At 43.1% G+C, this 15,825-nt stretch overlaps 1 protein-coding gene across 1 annotated transcript; it reads right to left on the reverse strand.

The window, feature by feature from the left end:
- Positions 1-9,980: 9,980 nt before the first annotated feature.
- Positions 9,981-15,422, reverse strand: kctd12.1 (potassium channel tetramerisation domain containing 12.1). Its single transcript, XM_085998507.1, has one exon. It carries the CDS (start codon positions 15,358-15,360, stop codon positions 14,497-14,499), a length of 864 nt encoding a protein of 287 aa, XP_085854633.1. The 5' UTR covers positions 15,361-15,422; the 3' UTR covers positions 9,981-14,496.
- Between the last annotated feature and the right edge of the window lie 403 nt (positions 15,423-15,825).

The raw sequence follows: 15,825 nt of genomic DNA on the forward strand, positions 1-15,825 counted from the left end.
CTCTTTAGCATCGTCCAATATTCTGGACAATCGTTTAGGTTTGACATCTTTTTTACCGGAATCTACCGTTAGTGCTTTTAAGGAATGCCAGTCCATATTTATTTTCCTAATCCACTCCCGTCCCAGTAGCGGTGGACCTCCCTCAGGTAGCACATATAAGTCCATTCCTCGGCTTTCTTTGCCCTTGTGACCCACCTTTACCTCTATCTTCCCGATGGGGTATACTCTTTGCCCCGTGTATGTTTTCAATACAATCTCCGTATCCCGTAGGGGAATATGTGGAAATAACCTTTTGTAATCTTGCTTATTCATGACCGTCAATGCTGATCCAGTGTCCAATTCCATCTTCACTTGGACTCCTGCTATCTGAAGTGTGACCCAGATTGTTTGGAGGTCTGCTTCATTACCAACATTGTGTACTCTTAGACTACCCAGTTCATTACTGCTGGAGTCTGATTTGACTTCTGTTCGTTCGAACTGTTCTCTATCACCTTGTGTACCTTTCTGTACTTTTCCTGCGGTGACTTTTTGTTGCTGGTCTTCTTTCCTGACCGGTATACTTTAGCTATGTGACCAAGCCTGCCACATTTTCTGCATTCCTGATTTTTGAACCAGCACTGGCTCTGATCGTGCGTTGTCTTTCCACAATGATAACATTTTACTGTACCCAAGACCATTTGATTGGTGCTGAGTTCCAGTGACCGTAGCTGCATTTCCGCAGTGCCTCTCGCTGCGGCTTCGTGCGATGCTGCAATAGTGACAGCTTTATCAAGCGTAAGATCATTCTCCTCAAGCAGTCGCTTTTGTGTTCCTTCTTTTAACAATCCACACACAAATTTATCTCTCAGCGCATCTGCTAGTCCTGTTCCAAACTGACAGTACTTTGATAGCTTACGCAGTTCAATTAAAAATTCAGCGTTGCTTTCGTCTTTCAGCTGCGTTCTTCTGTAAAATTTAAATCGTTCCGCTATCATCAGCGGCATGGGGTTTAAATGATTTTTCAGGACAGTAACAATATTCGCGAAGTCTGATCCGCCGGTTTATCTGGTGACAGAAGGTGCTTCAATAGCCCGTATGTCTTCGCACCCATTGAGCTTAATAAGGTTAGTGCTTTCTCATCATCTGGTACCTTATTTGCTTTACAATAAACTTCCATGCGTTCTACATACGTGGTCCAATCTTCGATATCGCTATCAAAGGTATTAATGTTCCCATGTTTAGGCATCCTTGCAAGTTTTTTAATTTTTCTTTTTCTCAAAATGGCGGCTTCCCGCGCTTGTCTTCTTCCCCCACCTACTAAAATGGTGGCTTCCCACGCTTGGCGGTCTTTCCCGCGCTCGTCTTCTTTCCCCGCCGACTACAATGGCGGATTCCCACGTTTGCCTTCTTCCCCCGCTGGCTGCAATGGCGATTGCCGTGCTGCTGCCGCTCTCGCCTCCCCAGCGGTTCTCAATTCCCCGACGCTGCTTTTACTCCCCCGCGGTTCCCGTGGGCATTCACGCTTCCCCTGCTGTTGCGCCTCTCAGCCCCGCATGCAGCCCGGTCCTTTACACCGGCTGCGTTTGAGTTCTCCGCGGTTCTTGTGCCTTAAGCTGCCCCAGTCACTGCGCCTCTCGGCCTCGATTGCAGCCCGGCCCTTTTCACCAGCCGTGGTCGAGTTCTCCGCCCTTTTTCCTCCGTTTTCCCTCCCCACTCCACAGTCAACGCGGCCGACTTTCTGCTCGTGTCGCTGATCGGCTTACCCACCACCGTGGTAGAAGGGATGGTCACTGCCTGTCGCTGATGGAGGGCTTCGTGGTCAGAATTTTTCTTTTTAACCCGGGTTCTCGATGCCTCCCGTGCGATGGTGCTCAGCAGGATGATGAGGGCGGATGCCTCTTCTCGACGCCCGTTCTGAGGACGAAGCTGCCTTGGATGTAAAACTGCCGCAGGGTAAGATCGGACTCATCGCCACTGTTAAGTCTGTGTGTCCCAGTTATGCTTATTATAAATCACTGGACACAGACCACAAGAATAACTTTAACAGGTCTTTACTATTCGGAGGTCAGGGCTGAACTGCCCAGCAAATCCCTACACAACACTTATATACCGGTGTGGTCACCACCGGTATTACAGTATACAGCAGCCAAGAGAAAGTAGTACATCTCTTAAGGTAGTTCTCTTAAGGTGGAACAGGTTACATACACCACAATGGGGATGTGACAGATCAGAGATCTATTTTGTTACATGTCATGAAAGACTACAGGGATGATTTTCCTATCTCCCTCTCTGCCTGGGTGCTTGTCAGATGATGTGCACCAAAGTGCGCTCCACCTGACATGACTTGAATCAGGATGTATTTCGGGGTTCAGGTTATTTTAATAGGCTTGATGTTTTCCTGGTGCAGGCCCTGGTTGAGGGAGCAATGTTGGCCAAGACATGGAAGAATTTCTTCCCCCTCTTCAAATAGCGTCTACTTTAATAATGTTACAGACAGATAGAATCTCAGTTTAACATGTCATCTAAAGGACAGCACTTCTGACAATGCAGTATTCCTTCAGTAGTAAACTGGAATGCCAGTTTGGATGATATACTCAACAACAACACTTGCATTTATATAGCATTTAATGTAGTAAAACATCCAAAGGCGCTTCACAGGAGCATAATCAGACAGAAAGTGACACTGAGCCAAAGAAGGAGACCAAATGCTTGATCAAAGGGGTAGGTTCTAAGTAGCGTCTTAAAAGGGGAGAGAGAGGTGGACATGCAAAGAGATTTGGGGAGAGAATTCCAGAACTTAGGGCCTAGTTGGCTGAAGGCACCCCCACCAATGGCGGAGCGAAGGAAGTGGGGGATGCACAAGAGGCCAGAGTTGGAGGAATGCAGAGTTCCCAGAGGGTTGTAGGACTGGAGGAGATTACAGAAATTGGGAGAGGCGAGGCCACGGAATGGACTATAATGTCCTGGAATGAGGCTTGAACCTGCTGATTTAGAGGAAATGCTGAAAAGCTTTGTCTGGTAGATATCCATTATGCCTAAGGCTGTAAAATTGGAAGAAATTAAAAGGGTTTATTTAACTTGCATTTTTTCAAACAAGAAATAGTAAAGCAAATCTTTATTTCTCTCAGAGCTTGTTGAACAAGCATCATTTCCATTTTGGTGAACCCTTGAAGCAAAACAGATTCTTGGCCTGGGCCCCAGACCACCACATCTAGTCCAGTCCAGACCAGTTCAATCAGGCTGCAGCATTCTCTGCCACTCTAATATACACAAGGACTTGGGTTCAATTGGCCGTGGTTTCAACAACAGGCAATTCATCGCTTTAAATTTGTTTTAGTTTTTTAGAACAAGCAAATAAAAGTTTTAGGTGTACTATAGAAGTATAAAAAATAAACCTATAAGATCATTTATTTTCTTTTAACTTACTTTGTATTGCCAAAATCGTGAGACATTGAGAAAAGGAGCAATTTCTGCCAACAATGTAACCCATGTCTCTAACAGCAAAATTAAGCAAATAAAAGATACGGTTGATTTATTTTTATTTTACAATAACTGGACGAGCTTTCTATAAATCAAGAATGTTGTACTGTACATGAATGGACTGGAACTGCTGGATTTTGGAAGATTAATGATAGTTTGAATGTTCAAAGACAAGGCTGCTGTAAATGTTTTTTCATTTCAAATTTCTGTTTCATTAATCCATAGCCCAGCCAAACTGCAGATGTTAAATCTGTGAAATCTTATCAGCAAATGCGAAGCTGTGGCTGACAACAGTTACTGAGCTCCTGACCCATTCACTCATCACATTTCCAAAATAAATGTAAAATATCATCTTGTTACGGGCAGTTCAGTGCCAAAGATTCGGAGTTCAGCTTCCAGAATTCATCGTATGTTCCTGACATTCGGCTCAGAGATATTTATGGAAGATACTGTGCCGGAGGAAGGGATGGAACAAGAAAAGGAGGGAATGGGGGATGAATCAACCCACAAACCACCCAGTGGCAGCCAGCTTAGTGGCATAGGTAGAGGCCTAGGAACCAATAGCTTGCCCAGGTGCAGCCTGGCGAGAATGAAAGGGATGGAGAACCTAGCAAATGGCGGAGTGTCATTTTTTTTTTGTCACTTTTCTTGAAGACTGCCATTTGTGGGGGTGAAAAGACATCGGCCGGGAAATTGGAAACATTCGCGCCGGCCGTTAAGGCCAGTTTGGAAGAAAAAATTGGGGCCGCTTCCCCGGCACGGAACGCGACGGCTGCCATTTTGGGCAGGTCGGCAGTGCTGCCGTTGCCTGCGCTCACTTCAGATATTTAGATGAGCCAGATCGTGACATCAATCGGCGTGCAAGGCTGAATTGGCGCACTATCTGGTATTTTGGACGCCGCTGCTCTTATTAACCATGGCAGAACATGCGTGCAGCAGTACGACAGACTGGCTGCCAGTGCTTCTTAAAGGGACACACACAACCTACAGGTAAGTTTAGATTTTTGCTTTTGTACTGGTTTCTTTATATTTTATTGGTGCAGTGGCTTGGTGTATTACATTTAAAAAGTTGTTAAAGTGTGCAGGGAGTGCTGCTGGACATTTGCAAGGCTTTGGCTCTTAAAGGAAGGCCTCTGAGAAGACCACTTGCTCCCAGTCCTGGAGTCTTTAGTTGCAGTCCCCCTTGAGCTGCAACATGACATGGAGATGGAGCAGAGGCAGCAAAGGGGACAAGCTGCTCGCAGAGGGCGGAGGAGGAAGAGGAAGAAGCAGAAGAGGAAGAAGCAGAAGGAGGAAAGCCAGACAGCCCCTTTCTGGCTGGGATATCCGGGATCAAATAATCCGCCTGCGGTACCAGTGACAACAACCCCAATTCCCTTTTAAACATTTGTCCCACACCTTACCTTCCCTCTGTTACTGACTATCACAGCGACCTCTTGGCCACAATGCTGAAGTAAAAGCCACCATAAAGCAAACTTTCCAATCCAACTTTATCCATATATGCATCCAATATTACATCAAGAAATCAACTAATCACCCTTGTGCATTTCCTTAGTGAGTGTCTTGCGTGTGCCTTTGCCTATCCTAGTGCTCTTATGCAGTGCTACCCCAGTGGCTGCAGCAAGGCTGTTGGAAGGCTGCTGACTTTCAGTGTGGGACACTGCAGATGGCCTTGTAGGACAACCTCGAGGAGCTGGTGGCTGGGAGTGTGAAATCGAGTGACGGTGTTTCTCCTTCTTCTTCGTCACTCTCCTCTCCCTCTTGGTCAACCACTGGCTGGGCAGGCTGGATTTTTTAGGTGTCTGAAATGAGAAAGGCACAAGGTTAAGGTTGTGGTGAGGGGAGGGGCTAAAGCAAGAAGTGCATGCTTACACCATGTATAGCTTGTAAATCAGAAAATATTGTGGGATAAGGGAGAAGTGGGATGTGAGAAGGAGAATAGCGTATGAGGATGCCAGCATCTTGTATTCTTTCAGCCCAGCCACTGGCCAAGGGCTCAGCCATGCCGTTGCCAAGAATGGCCAGCACCGTCTCCTCCAAGGGGTGAGGTGAAGCTAGGAATATGAGGTGTGTCTCATGTTTGGTAAAGATTGTTGGTAGGTGAGTGATTGGGGGGTTGTGCATTGAGCAGTGTGTGACACTAGTGGTGCAGTTTGTAGGAGACGGCTTTTGAATATGCATTCACTAACCTTGACCACTCGTCTGAAGTCATGAAACTTCTTTGGGGACTGGAGCTGGGTCCTGGGGGCGACACTGCTGACAGTGACCGCCTCAGCGATCTGTTCCCATATCCTTCTTTCTGGAGCACCTCCTGGCCCCCTGTGGACCTCTCTTGCAGTGTTCGCCCCCTGCACAAAGCTGGAGTGCTGCATCTGAGACCATGGGTGCCCTTTCCCAGGCCTGTTGCGCAATTTGTGTTTGTGCTGAAGCACTTGAACAGCAGAAGGCAGTTCACCTTCAAGAAGTGCAGACTGCCATTAAGAGGAGCAGGCTAGCTTTAAGTAAAGCTAGGCTCGATTAAACAACGCAAACTTCGGCCTCCTGCTGAGTGCACAGCCAGTCAGCAGTGCTTTCAGCACTAGGCTGTGCACTGTAATCATTATAATTAGCAGGCAGCACGAAGTATTCATGCTGCTTAAGCTTTTTGAACGGGCATATCTCGCATCACATTGCTCATGCCCGTTTTTTAGTAGTATTGAATTTCTAGGCCAGAATCTGTTATTAAATGGTTACTGATAACATTTCTAAATATCATGTGGCTCATAAGTCATAGGGAACAATGGCGTCTGGTAAAATGAATTACTAAGTGGTACTGCGGCATATGTAACCCATCAACACGAAGGAGTAGGCTTTCCCTCATCCAAGCCTTTGTTACCTCTAGACTTGACTATTTCAATGCTTTCCTGGCCGGCCTCCTATCTTCCACCCTACATGAACTTGAGCTCATCCAAAACTCTGCTGCCCATATCTTATCTTGCAGCATGTCCCAATCACCCATCACCCCTGTGATTGCTGACCTACACTAGCTCCTGGTCAGACAGCGCCTCAATTTTAAAATCTTCATCCTTGTTTTCAAATGCCTCCATGGCCTTGCCCCTCCCTATCTCTGCAACCTACTCCAGCCCTGCAAGTCTTCGAGAGCTCAGCACCGCTCCAATTCTGGAATCTTGTGCATCCCTGATTTTAATCGCTCCACCATTGGCAGCCCTGCTTTCAGCTGCCAAAGCCCTAAGCTCTGGAATTCCCACCCTAAAGCTCTCCGCCTCTCTACCTCTCTCTCCGCCTTTAAGATGCTCCTGAAAGCATGCCTCTTTGACCAAGCATTTGGTCATCTGTTCTGATATCTCCTTTTGTGGCTCAGGTCAAATTTTTATTGATAACGCTCTTGTTAAGCATCTTGGGACATCTTGCTACACTAAAGGCACTATATAAATGCAAACTGTTGTTGCTGTTGTTGTATTGTTATAATCGACCAGCCACAAGTTGTTTATCCAGTTTGTACCGTATATTTTTTTTTAATTCGTTCATGGGATGTGGGCATCGCTGGCAAGGCCATCATTTATTGCCCATCCCTAATTGCCCTTGAGAAGGTTGTTGTGAGCCATCTTCTTGAACCGCTGCAGTTCGTGTGGTAAAGGTACTCCCACAGTGCTGTTAGGTAGGGAGTTCCAAGATTTTGACCCAGCGACGATGAAGGATCAGCGATATATTTCCAAGTCAGGATGGTGCGTGACTTGGAGGGGAACTTGGAGGTGGTGGTGTTCCCATGCGTCTGCTGCCCTTGTCCTTCTAGGTGGAAGAGGTCATGGGTTTGGGAGGTGCTGCCGAAGAAGCCTTGGTGAGTTGCTGCAGTGCATCTTGTAGATGGTCCACACTGCAGCCACGGTACGCCAGTGGTGGAGGGAGTGAATATTTAAGGTGGTAGATAGGGTGCCAATCAAGCGGGTCCTCTCTAATATAATTGAATGAACCCATCCCCCTAATTCAGTGACTGTACACTTGTATTGCTGACTTACATGATGGTCTGAAAAACAGTTAATAAAAAGTTACTTTCAGAATTATTGGTGGTCAAAAGGCAAGTTTTATTAGAGTGGAAATTGGATATTCCAATATTGGGAGCCCAGTGGGATAATATTAATCTGGAAAGAGTGGTATGTAATAATACAGTGAGGTATCCGGTATTGAGAGCTGCCTGAGGGAGGTCAAAGGATATGTTTGTGTTAAGGAAGATAAAACACAAGAAGAGAGGATGAGTAGAATACAACCTCATTAGACTCCCTTATAATGCAAGGTGATGGAAGAAACCAAGAAATTAATACTTTTATCTTTGTGTGAAGGAGGTTTAAGCTGTTAAAAAAAAGTTTTTAATTTTTTTTATTCAATTACTATCCTTTCTTTGTAAGGCATCAGAATAGATTCATATAATGACCTTTTTTGAAAAATGTTGGAATGCTTATAATGCCCGGTAGGTCACGTGACATCACCGAGTTTGCTTCCAGATGAAAATAGAAAATGTGATTATTGGATTTTGTTATAATTATCAATACTTTGTAGAACAGTTTTCTTTTTGAATGGTTTCACAATAGTTTTGTTAAGCTGACCTCGACCCCCCTACAATCCAGAAGCTCTATCTTTTTACGAACGTTTCTTGCATTACTCAGGAATAACAACTGGAATTTATGTGGTTTCATTACTACACTGCACAGTCTCTTCAGAAATGGTAGCAATTAATTTTTACCGGGTAAGCAACTAAAATAGTTACATACGAATTCAATGGAAATATGAAGCACAAAAGAATTTGGCAAATGCTGTTGAGTACAAATATTAGATCTAACAAGCAAAGTCTTTATTGGGTTCATTATTCTTTTTGAAAATTTCCTTTGAATATGAACAAAGTGTCTGGATTAACTGTCCTGTTTCAGTCTCAGTGTAGATGAAAACTGAATGGTGATGTACCTACTACAAGCCTCGTGTCTGACCAAATCTCAAAGCAAAATATGAACTATTGACCTAAAAATAACTTGCAATTTTTGGGTTGCCAGAGTTGGTTGGAGAAATTTCAAATGGTTCCTTTCCTGGCACATGTTTGTTCTTGTATGTAGTTAAATGTTTCCCTTGAGAAGTTCCACTACCTGCTGTAATGCTAGACCTCCTATGATGTGCCACTTTTGAATTGTCAAACAGGTTAAAACAGGGCAAATGGCACTTTTGGAATTCAGTCATGCTTTATGGTCAGTAAGAACAAGCCCTTTAAATTTATCATGCATATATGTCCGTCACCACCATATTAGGCCAGGGTACCTTAAACTACGATATAAATTCACCTATGATAGTGAACGAGAATGAGCTCTCTACATTCCTGCTTCATATATGGGTGGCAGAACAGCTCAGGTGAGATCAGGGCCCAATACAATGAGGACCTATAAGCAGATCTGTAAAAGGGTGTCATGACATGAAAAAGCCCACCACAGTCATGCTACATGTTATAAAATGTCAAAAAGGGCAGATGAGGGCATGGTGGACCTGCTGTGCTATGCCAGCCTCTTTGCATTGTTTTGCCGTTAACTGCCTTTTGTCAGTAAAAAGATTTTTTCCCCACTGGCCATCTACTATCACCTCAGATAACCCGCTCATTAAATTTGGCTTTAAAAATTGCAAACTGAGCCATAACTCCAACATCTTGCTTTCCCTTGTGCACACCACAGCTGAGGGAATCTAATATTCACTAGTTTTACTAGTGAAGTGGTAATTTCTATGCTTGAAAGGTGTGAATGCACATTATCATGGAATCATTGTGATTGGTCGGTTTTTCCTTTCATTCCTAATATTAAATTTGTGTTTCATAAAATTCCCTGAAGAATCGTGACCAGCTGTCATCTAGATGCTAAAACCTACTAATATAGCATTAAAATCTATTTCATACCAAAAGAAGAAAATATTCCTCTTCATTTCTAAAGTTTAAAGCAAATATAAATCAACTATTTTGAATCATATTCCTGGCTAATGTTCATTTGGAGTTAAATCATTTTGGATGAAATACAGTTCACAGATGCTGACCTGTTAATAGTATAGAGAATATTCTCTTATCATTTAGTAGCAGTTTCCTTAGTGTTGGCAAACTGAATCAAGATTATGCAATATTTCTTTTCCTGTTAGAAGACTGAAATTTAAAACATCTGCCAAAATAGCTACAGATTTTTTAGACAATGCAATTCAACTTGTTCAACATTTCTACTTTTATCTTTTTGTATTCTATGAATTTGCGATCATCAATATGGAAAAAAAAATGAAATATTTCAAAGGAACAGGTGCAGCACAGTTGAAAAGCCCAAGGAAACCCAAGCTTACCTTGAAGGATAGGAAAGTATGATGGGGAATACTTTCAATGTGGAGTACTTCCTGACATTTATACAATGCAACATATATGTCACTAAACCTTTATCTGAAAGAGGCAGTCTTGCTTATTGATAAGGGAGATAAGCAGAAGTCAGAAAAATAATGTCAGATGCAACAATAAAATGATCTTTTCACAATGCAGTGTTTAATTGTGATTAAGTGTGATAGAGTCACAGTTTGCAAACACCAGAAAGTGACTAGCCAGACACATTTTTGTAAAGACACTTGTCATTGAAACATCTCATTGTTTTAAAAGTGTTTATTAAACCAGAAATTACAGTGGAGTTTGTGCACTTCAAAGACATTATATATTTTATATATATATATTGAAAGGCTCACAGCTAATAGTTTATCTCTTCTGATATGATCAAGAGTAAAAGTATCACTTTAACCTTCACTGCCTGAGCAGTAAGCTGACGGAGCGGATCGCCACAAATTTTAGGACCCGCCTGAGTTTCACTTTGCCAGATTATTCCAACCGTAATCATCCAATGAATAAAGAAGTTATAAAATATTTGTTTTAAGTTTACTTTTCATTCATTTTAATTTATGTTCTCTGATCCTAATCTTTGAAGTACTATTCTGGGTTTATCTTCTCTATCCCATTAGATAGTTTAATGAAATTATTTGATCATCATCTTCAAGAGATACATACTGTTCAGCTTATGCATTAATGTTAGAAAACAGTCCGAGACAATAGCAAGTTTCTATGTTTTGTGATGAATGTTGGAAATTTCTCGTCTCTCGACTTTGTTTTAAATGCTCCAGTTAACATATAATAAAGATTCTTTGCTGCAGTAAATGTAAGCAAATGATACATCAGATTTCCCACAACAAAACTTCTACTTAGTACTTTACTACCATGGTTAACATGGTGTAATTAGTTAAAATCAAGCTGAAAGAGAAGTGACATCAGAGGTATTTAATTTAAGCAACACTGTTTAATTATTAAATTGCCATGATCTAGCTGATACATTGTGCATTGTAGTTTTACAAACAGTATGGCTCCTCTTCAGTGTCCCTGTCCCTCCCTTCACCAATGAGAGATCACAAAGCTCAGCTTTAGTCGCATCACCCAAATGAATGAGAATTGTTGTTTGACCAACCATTAATTGTTTTCCCCTATTAACTTAGTGCTGGGGGTCCCTTGCATTAAGACAAAGTTCTCAATCGCATCTAGATTTCTGCCAACCCACACTGTTCTACATGGTCCACAGTCACAGCTGGGAATAAAATCAACATGCTACTGATTTACCACACTGATCAATGAGCATCCTAAATGCCTGACTGGATTCTAGCAACTGATTTATATTTTGTCAGTTTGTTAACATATATTAAATAAAAACACATACGTCTACAAATAAGCGTACAACAGCTGAGCACACAATCTATCTGTCCTGCCCCTCTCGCTGGCTGCTTCGTAAATAAAAAGCTCACTCTCTCCACTTACACAACAGCTGTGAGAATGAGACAAGATATTTACAGCAGCTGTCTCAAAGGTGCAGTGCCACTGGAATTCCCACTCTATAAACCACAAGTTACTGTGTACAAACAGAGGCTAGTTCAAAGAGTCAAGGCGGGCAGTGGAAATATAAGCGTGTTAAAATGTTTCAAATTAAAATACTTTGGGCTGATTTAAAGATGCGATTGTCACAGTACATTTTTGCATCTTATTTATACATTTGAAACTATTCAAAACTACATCCAGCATGAAGCTAGAAAAATTTTCCACTGTCACATTTATTTCTTCAACATGACTGCAGTTTGTGTACAGACATGTCCAGATTGCGAACCGTTTTTTTTAACATGATCTTTTCCATTTTCACCCTTCCACTTTGTCTTGCCCTCCTTGCACAATATCCTGTGAAGAGCAGTTGGCCAGATTGGGGGTGATTTTAACCCTCCTCGCTCAGCAGAAACCTGGCGGGTGGGCAGTTAAAATCGCCCTGGCTCTTACCTGTCCGAAACCGCCCATGATTGCAACATCTGCAATTTTAACCTGCTGTCCTGAGCAGGCAGCAAGGACACACGCCCAGAGCCAACGGGTCCTTCTTTACCTATGCATGTTGTGACCTGATGGCATAATTGAGATCCAACTGGAATTTTAACTCAGCCTGCGCAGGGAATCCACTTGGAGTTAAAACTGGGGCAATGCCATTCTGTCAGCAGTTACTTAAGTGGTGCCTGAGAATAACTCTTCACCCTTCCTTCCCTGTGGACCTCTACTCGGTGTCTTCCCATACAACTCAGCAAAAATAGGGAATGCTCAGTGTGAGAAAAGAGGGTGGACAAATTAATCCACATTGTACCACACTGCCAGAAAATCGTTCTCGGTAATGCCCTTTTTAATATGACATTTGATTTCCTTCCTTGTCTTGAAATAGATTCTGATTTCTTTAAATGGTATTGATTAGCAGTTAATAATGATCAATCTGCAGCATCCTACTTCAAAAATCAATGCGCAAAAATTGACTGTTCTGTCAATTTTAGTACTTTACTTTCACTGTTCTTTATTAGGAGCCAAATGTATTTTGGTCGCTGAATTGAACAGAATCTCAGAGTTTATTATATTCCTGTATTTTTTGGCTAATGAGTACTGAATAGTAACTGTGAGAAAAAAAATCAGCACTAATTCTAGGATTTACCACAAAATCTGCTGTAAATCTCACAGGTTTTTTGCAGGTTTTATGACTTGCAAACTCAGAGGTGCAACTTAGAAATTTTAGCCGTCAATAGTAAAAATGATCGGTGCACTGGAATTTGCCTAAAGAGTTGATCTAACTTGACAACGAATAGCTGAGTCTTAAAACCAGGGAAGTCTGAAGTTTAATCCCTGGTCTCTCCTGAGTTGGTCAATCTAACTCGGCTCTGATACCCTCCCTGGTTGACTGCTGACACTCACCGCCAAGGCTCACAGAAGAATAATGCTCACTTGGGCTGAGCTATTGAACCTTAGCCCAGCAAAGAGTCAACACAATCAGTAGCGGAGAGATGAAAGAAAATTGGCAGGGAAAAACTGGCCAGAAAAAGAAAATCCTGTTAGTGATCCAGAACCAATGTTTTTTTTAAATGATGTTTTCTGATTTCCAAGTAAATGGTCTCGGAACTGTAATTCCACAAAAGTTCAGAATTCCCTTGGTAATTTCTGAATGTTTTCCAATTTATTTTTCTCTTGAGCTCCTATCTTTTCACTATAGACTTCTACTCCTTAACCATTTACTTTCTTCCACTTGTTTTATTTAACTTTTAATTCCACTTGTTACCCGCTTGTTAATCGTTTCCTTTTAAGGATCGGGCAGTATCTTTTTCTGCAGTCTTACATTTGCTATTTCTTTGGAACACAACAGAATATTTGCTGCTTTTTACAACTACAAAATAGCAGGTCCTAAACATTAAACTAGTGCGTCATTTGCCCCGGGCTTTAAAGTAACAATTCTGAATATTAAAAACAAGAACCCAGTGGTGTGTTTTAAATAGTTGACTGCAATACAACCCATGCCACTATCTTATTCATAATGGGAGTTGTTGAGTCCTCTTGTGGTATGCTTCATCTACAGCAAACATTAAATGAGGAAGGGAAACTTCCTGTTTGATATATGGAACCTTTTACATTTCTACACAAAATGATTTTGGTTCTGTACTGAAAAAGTAACACAGTGAAACAGAATGTGGAAATTTACTGTCAGGGTCATGCTTAAGGGCGTGGGGGGCATCAAATTATTAAAATCATATCCAATGTCGAGAGTGACTGCCCAGAATGTCTAAGTTTAATCTTTACTAATGCAATTTTCAAAATGGCAGACAAAACGTGAGAGGAGTGAAGGCTAGTTCAGGCAATGACAGTCGTAAGACACACTCCAAGTCTAACATCAATCCAGTCAAAATACAACAGGGGAAGACTACCTTTGTGTGTTTATAAACTTACAATTTGGTCACAAATAATCTACGGGGGAAAGCTTCCCTCAATCTTTTTTTCTTGTGGAGTCAGATTTTATACCAGACTTGGGGTTTAAACAGAATACTGACTGACAAGCAATTGCCTATGGAATTCACCGCACTTATCATGGGCACCTACAAGAACATGCCCCTCTCCCCTGAACAGCAATGATACCCTTTTAAAGTTACTATGTTGGTGCACTGACTGATCTCTAGAGACTGTGTGGAGAAATTAGTGACCAGAACCCACACTGTAATCAATTAAACAAACGAGGCTGCTGAATAACAAACATTTATTCATGTTGTGCACCTCTGTACCAGTGGTATAAAAATACTTAATATCATTGCTCTGTGCTGTTGATTGTTTCTTATCAGAATCACTAAAATAACATATCTGAACCAGGAAGTTTCCAACACTTTATTTCGACTGTTACCTTGCGCGCTACATTTGGATGCATCTGGTCCATTAGTTGGCATACCTGCTTACAGTAAAGTCCAACCACGCCATTGAGTGGCCTCACTACACTGTTCTACCATAGTACTCACACAGAAAAAGGTTAAGAAAAGATCCATTCTGGCGCAGTGACCAGTCACATATCCTCCAGCTCATTCGAACAGGACAGGCAACACGGCATTTAAGAGAGAGGTCTGTCTATTAAAGAAAGCTCGCTCCTGTGGTCTCCTGGACAGACTGGCTCGGTGAGTTCATCCTCTACAGAAGACATACTCGGTGTAGCTGGTCCAGATCTTGTCCTCTCCCTGGTCACTGGCGTAGGCGCAGGTCCCGGTGGAGCTACACGCCAGCATGTGGAAGCCAGCCTCGGCCAACAAGTCAAACGCCTGCTCCAGGAAATTGAATTTGAGATAGTAACGGGACGTGTACTTCTCGGGGGGGCGGTCGGGGTCTCGGCTCTCGTTCAAGGTCTCCCCGAACACCTCCTTGGCCAAGGAGGTCTTGCCGCACACAGTAATCCTGGCCACCCTTCTGAACTTGGCGTCCGCCTGGCAATCCCTGCCAATGGTGTAGGACCCCCTGTAGCCGACAGTGATGTAACCTGATCTCCTGGACTGGGTGGTCTCCGAGGATGAGGGTGGGCTGGGGATCACTGCCACCGAGGACGTGGCCAGACGGGGCTTGTCTGCGTTGGATGTTCCTCTCGCTCCTTCCTCCGGGTCGCTCTGGCAGTTCTCCTCGTTGACCGAGTTCTGTTTGTTGACTTTCAGGCTCAATTGCCTGACCAGTTCCTGGAGCTGGAAGTACTCGGCTTCGCGCTGTAACCTGCTCCTCTCGGGGAAGTAGTCTGGCAACACCAGGCGGAGGTCCCTCATGTAATCCAGGACGTAGCGGAATAAGAAGCCGTCTCTGTCCAGGAAGAAGCGCCCTTTGCTGTCCTTGGGCAACTCTTTGGGGGTTTTGCGGCTGAACATGTCCCAGAGCAGCGAATCTGGGACCGCAACCAAGGTGCGGTGGCGGGTCACATAGACCTGCCCCCCAACATTCAACTCCACCACGGCGGGGAAAGGAGAGTCCTGGTTGGGCAGTTCACAGGGACTGTGTGCAAGAGCCATCTCAGAGCTCCTTGCACAAGGTAGCAGGGACCCCAACAACAGTGTCTGCTGCAAATGCAGTGCTGTCTTATGTAAAATAGCAGATGTGGGAGGAAGAGATTTAAATATGTGTGTGTGTGACGTTTCGTTTCAGCAAATCAACAAGTTGCAAGGAGAGACTGACAATGTCCCTCTCCATCAGACGGGGCAAGTCTGAACTCTGAATCTATTCGCACACAACATGTAGGAGGTAACGACTGGAACTTTGACTGGTTGTGTTTTTCTTCGTACTGCTGTTTTACAAAGTAGTTTGACTGCCTGTGAGCAACTGCCCCAAACATAAATCGTGTCGCTATAATATTACCAAACCCTGAACTTCTCTTTCATTGTCTGCGGATCGTTTCCGATCACATCTACAGGAGTGGGAAGATCACCTTCTCTCGTTTCGGTTTTGTTGAGATAGGTTAACGGTTGCTTCATCGTTTA

This window comes from Somniosus microcephalus, chromosome 10 (assembly GCF_052327205.1).
Source record: "Somniosus microcephalus isolate GS21.2 chromosome 10, FLI_Smic_1.0, whole genome shotgun sequence".
In the NCBI taxonomy this organism is placed as follows: domain Eukaryota; kingdom Metazoa; phylum Chordata; class Chondrichthyes; order Squaliformes; family Somniosidae; genus Somniosus; species Somniosus microcephalus.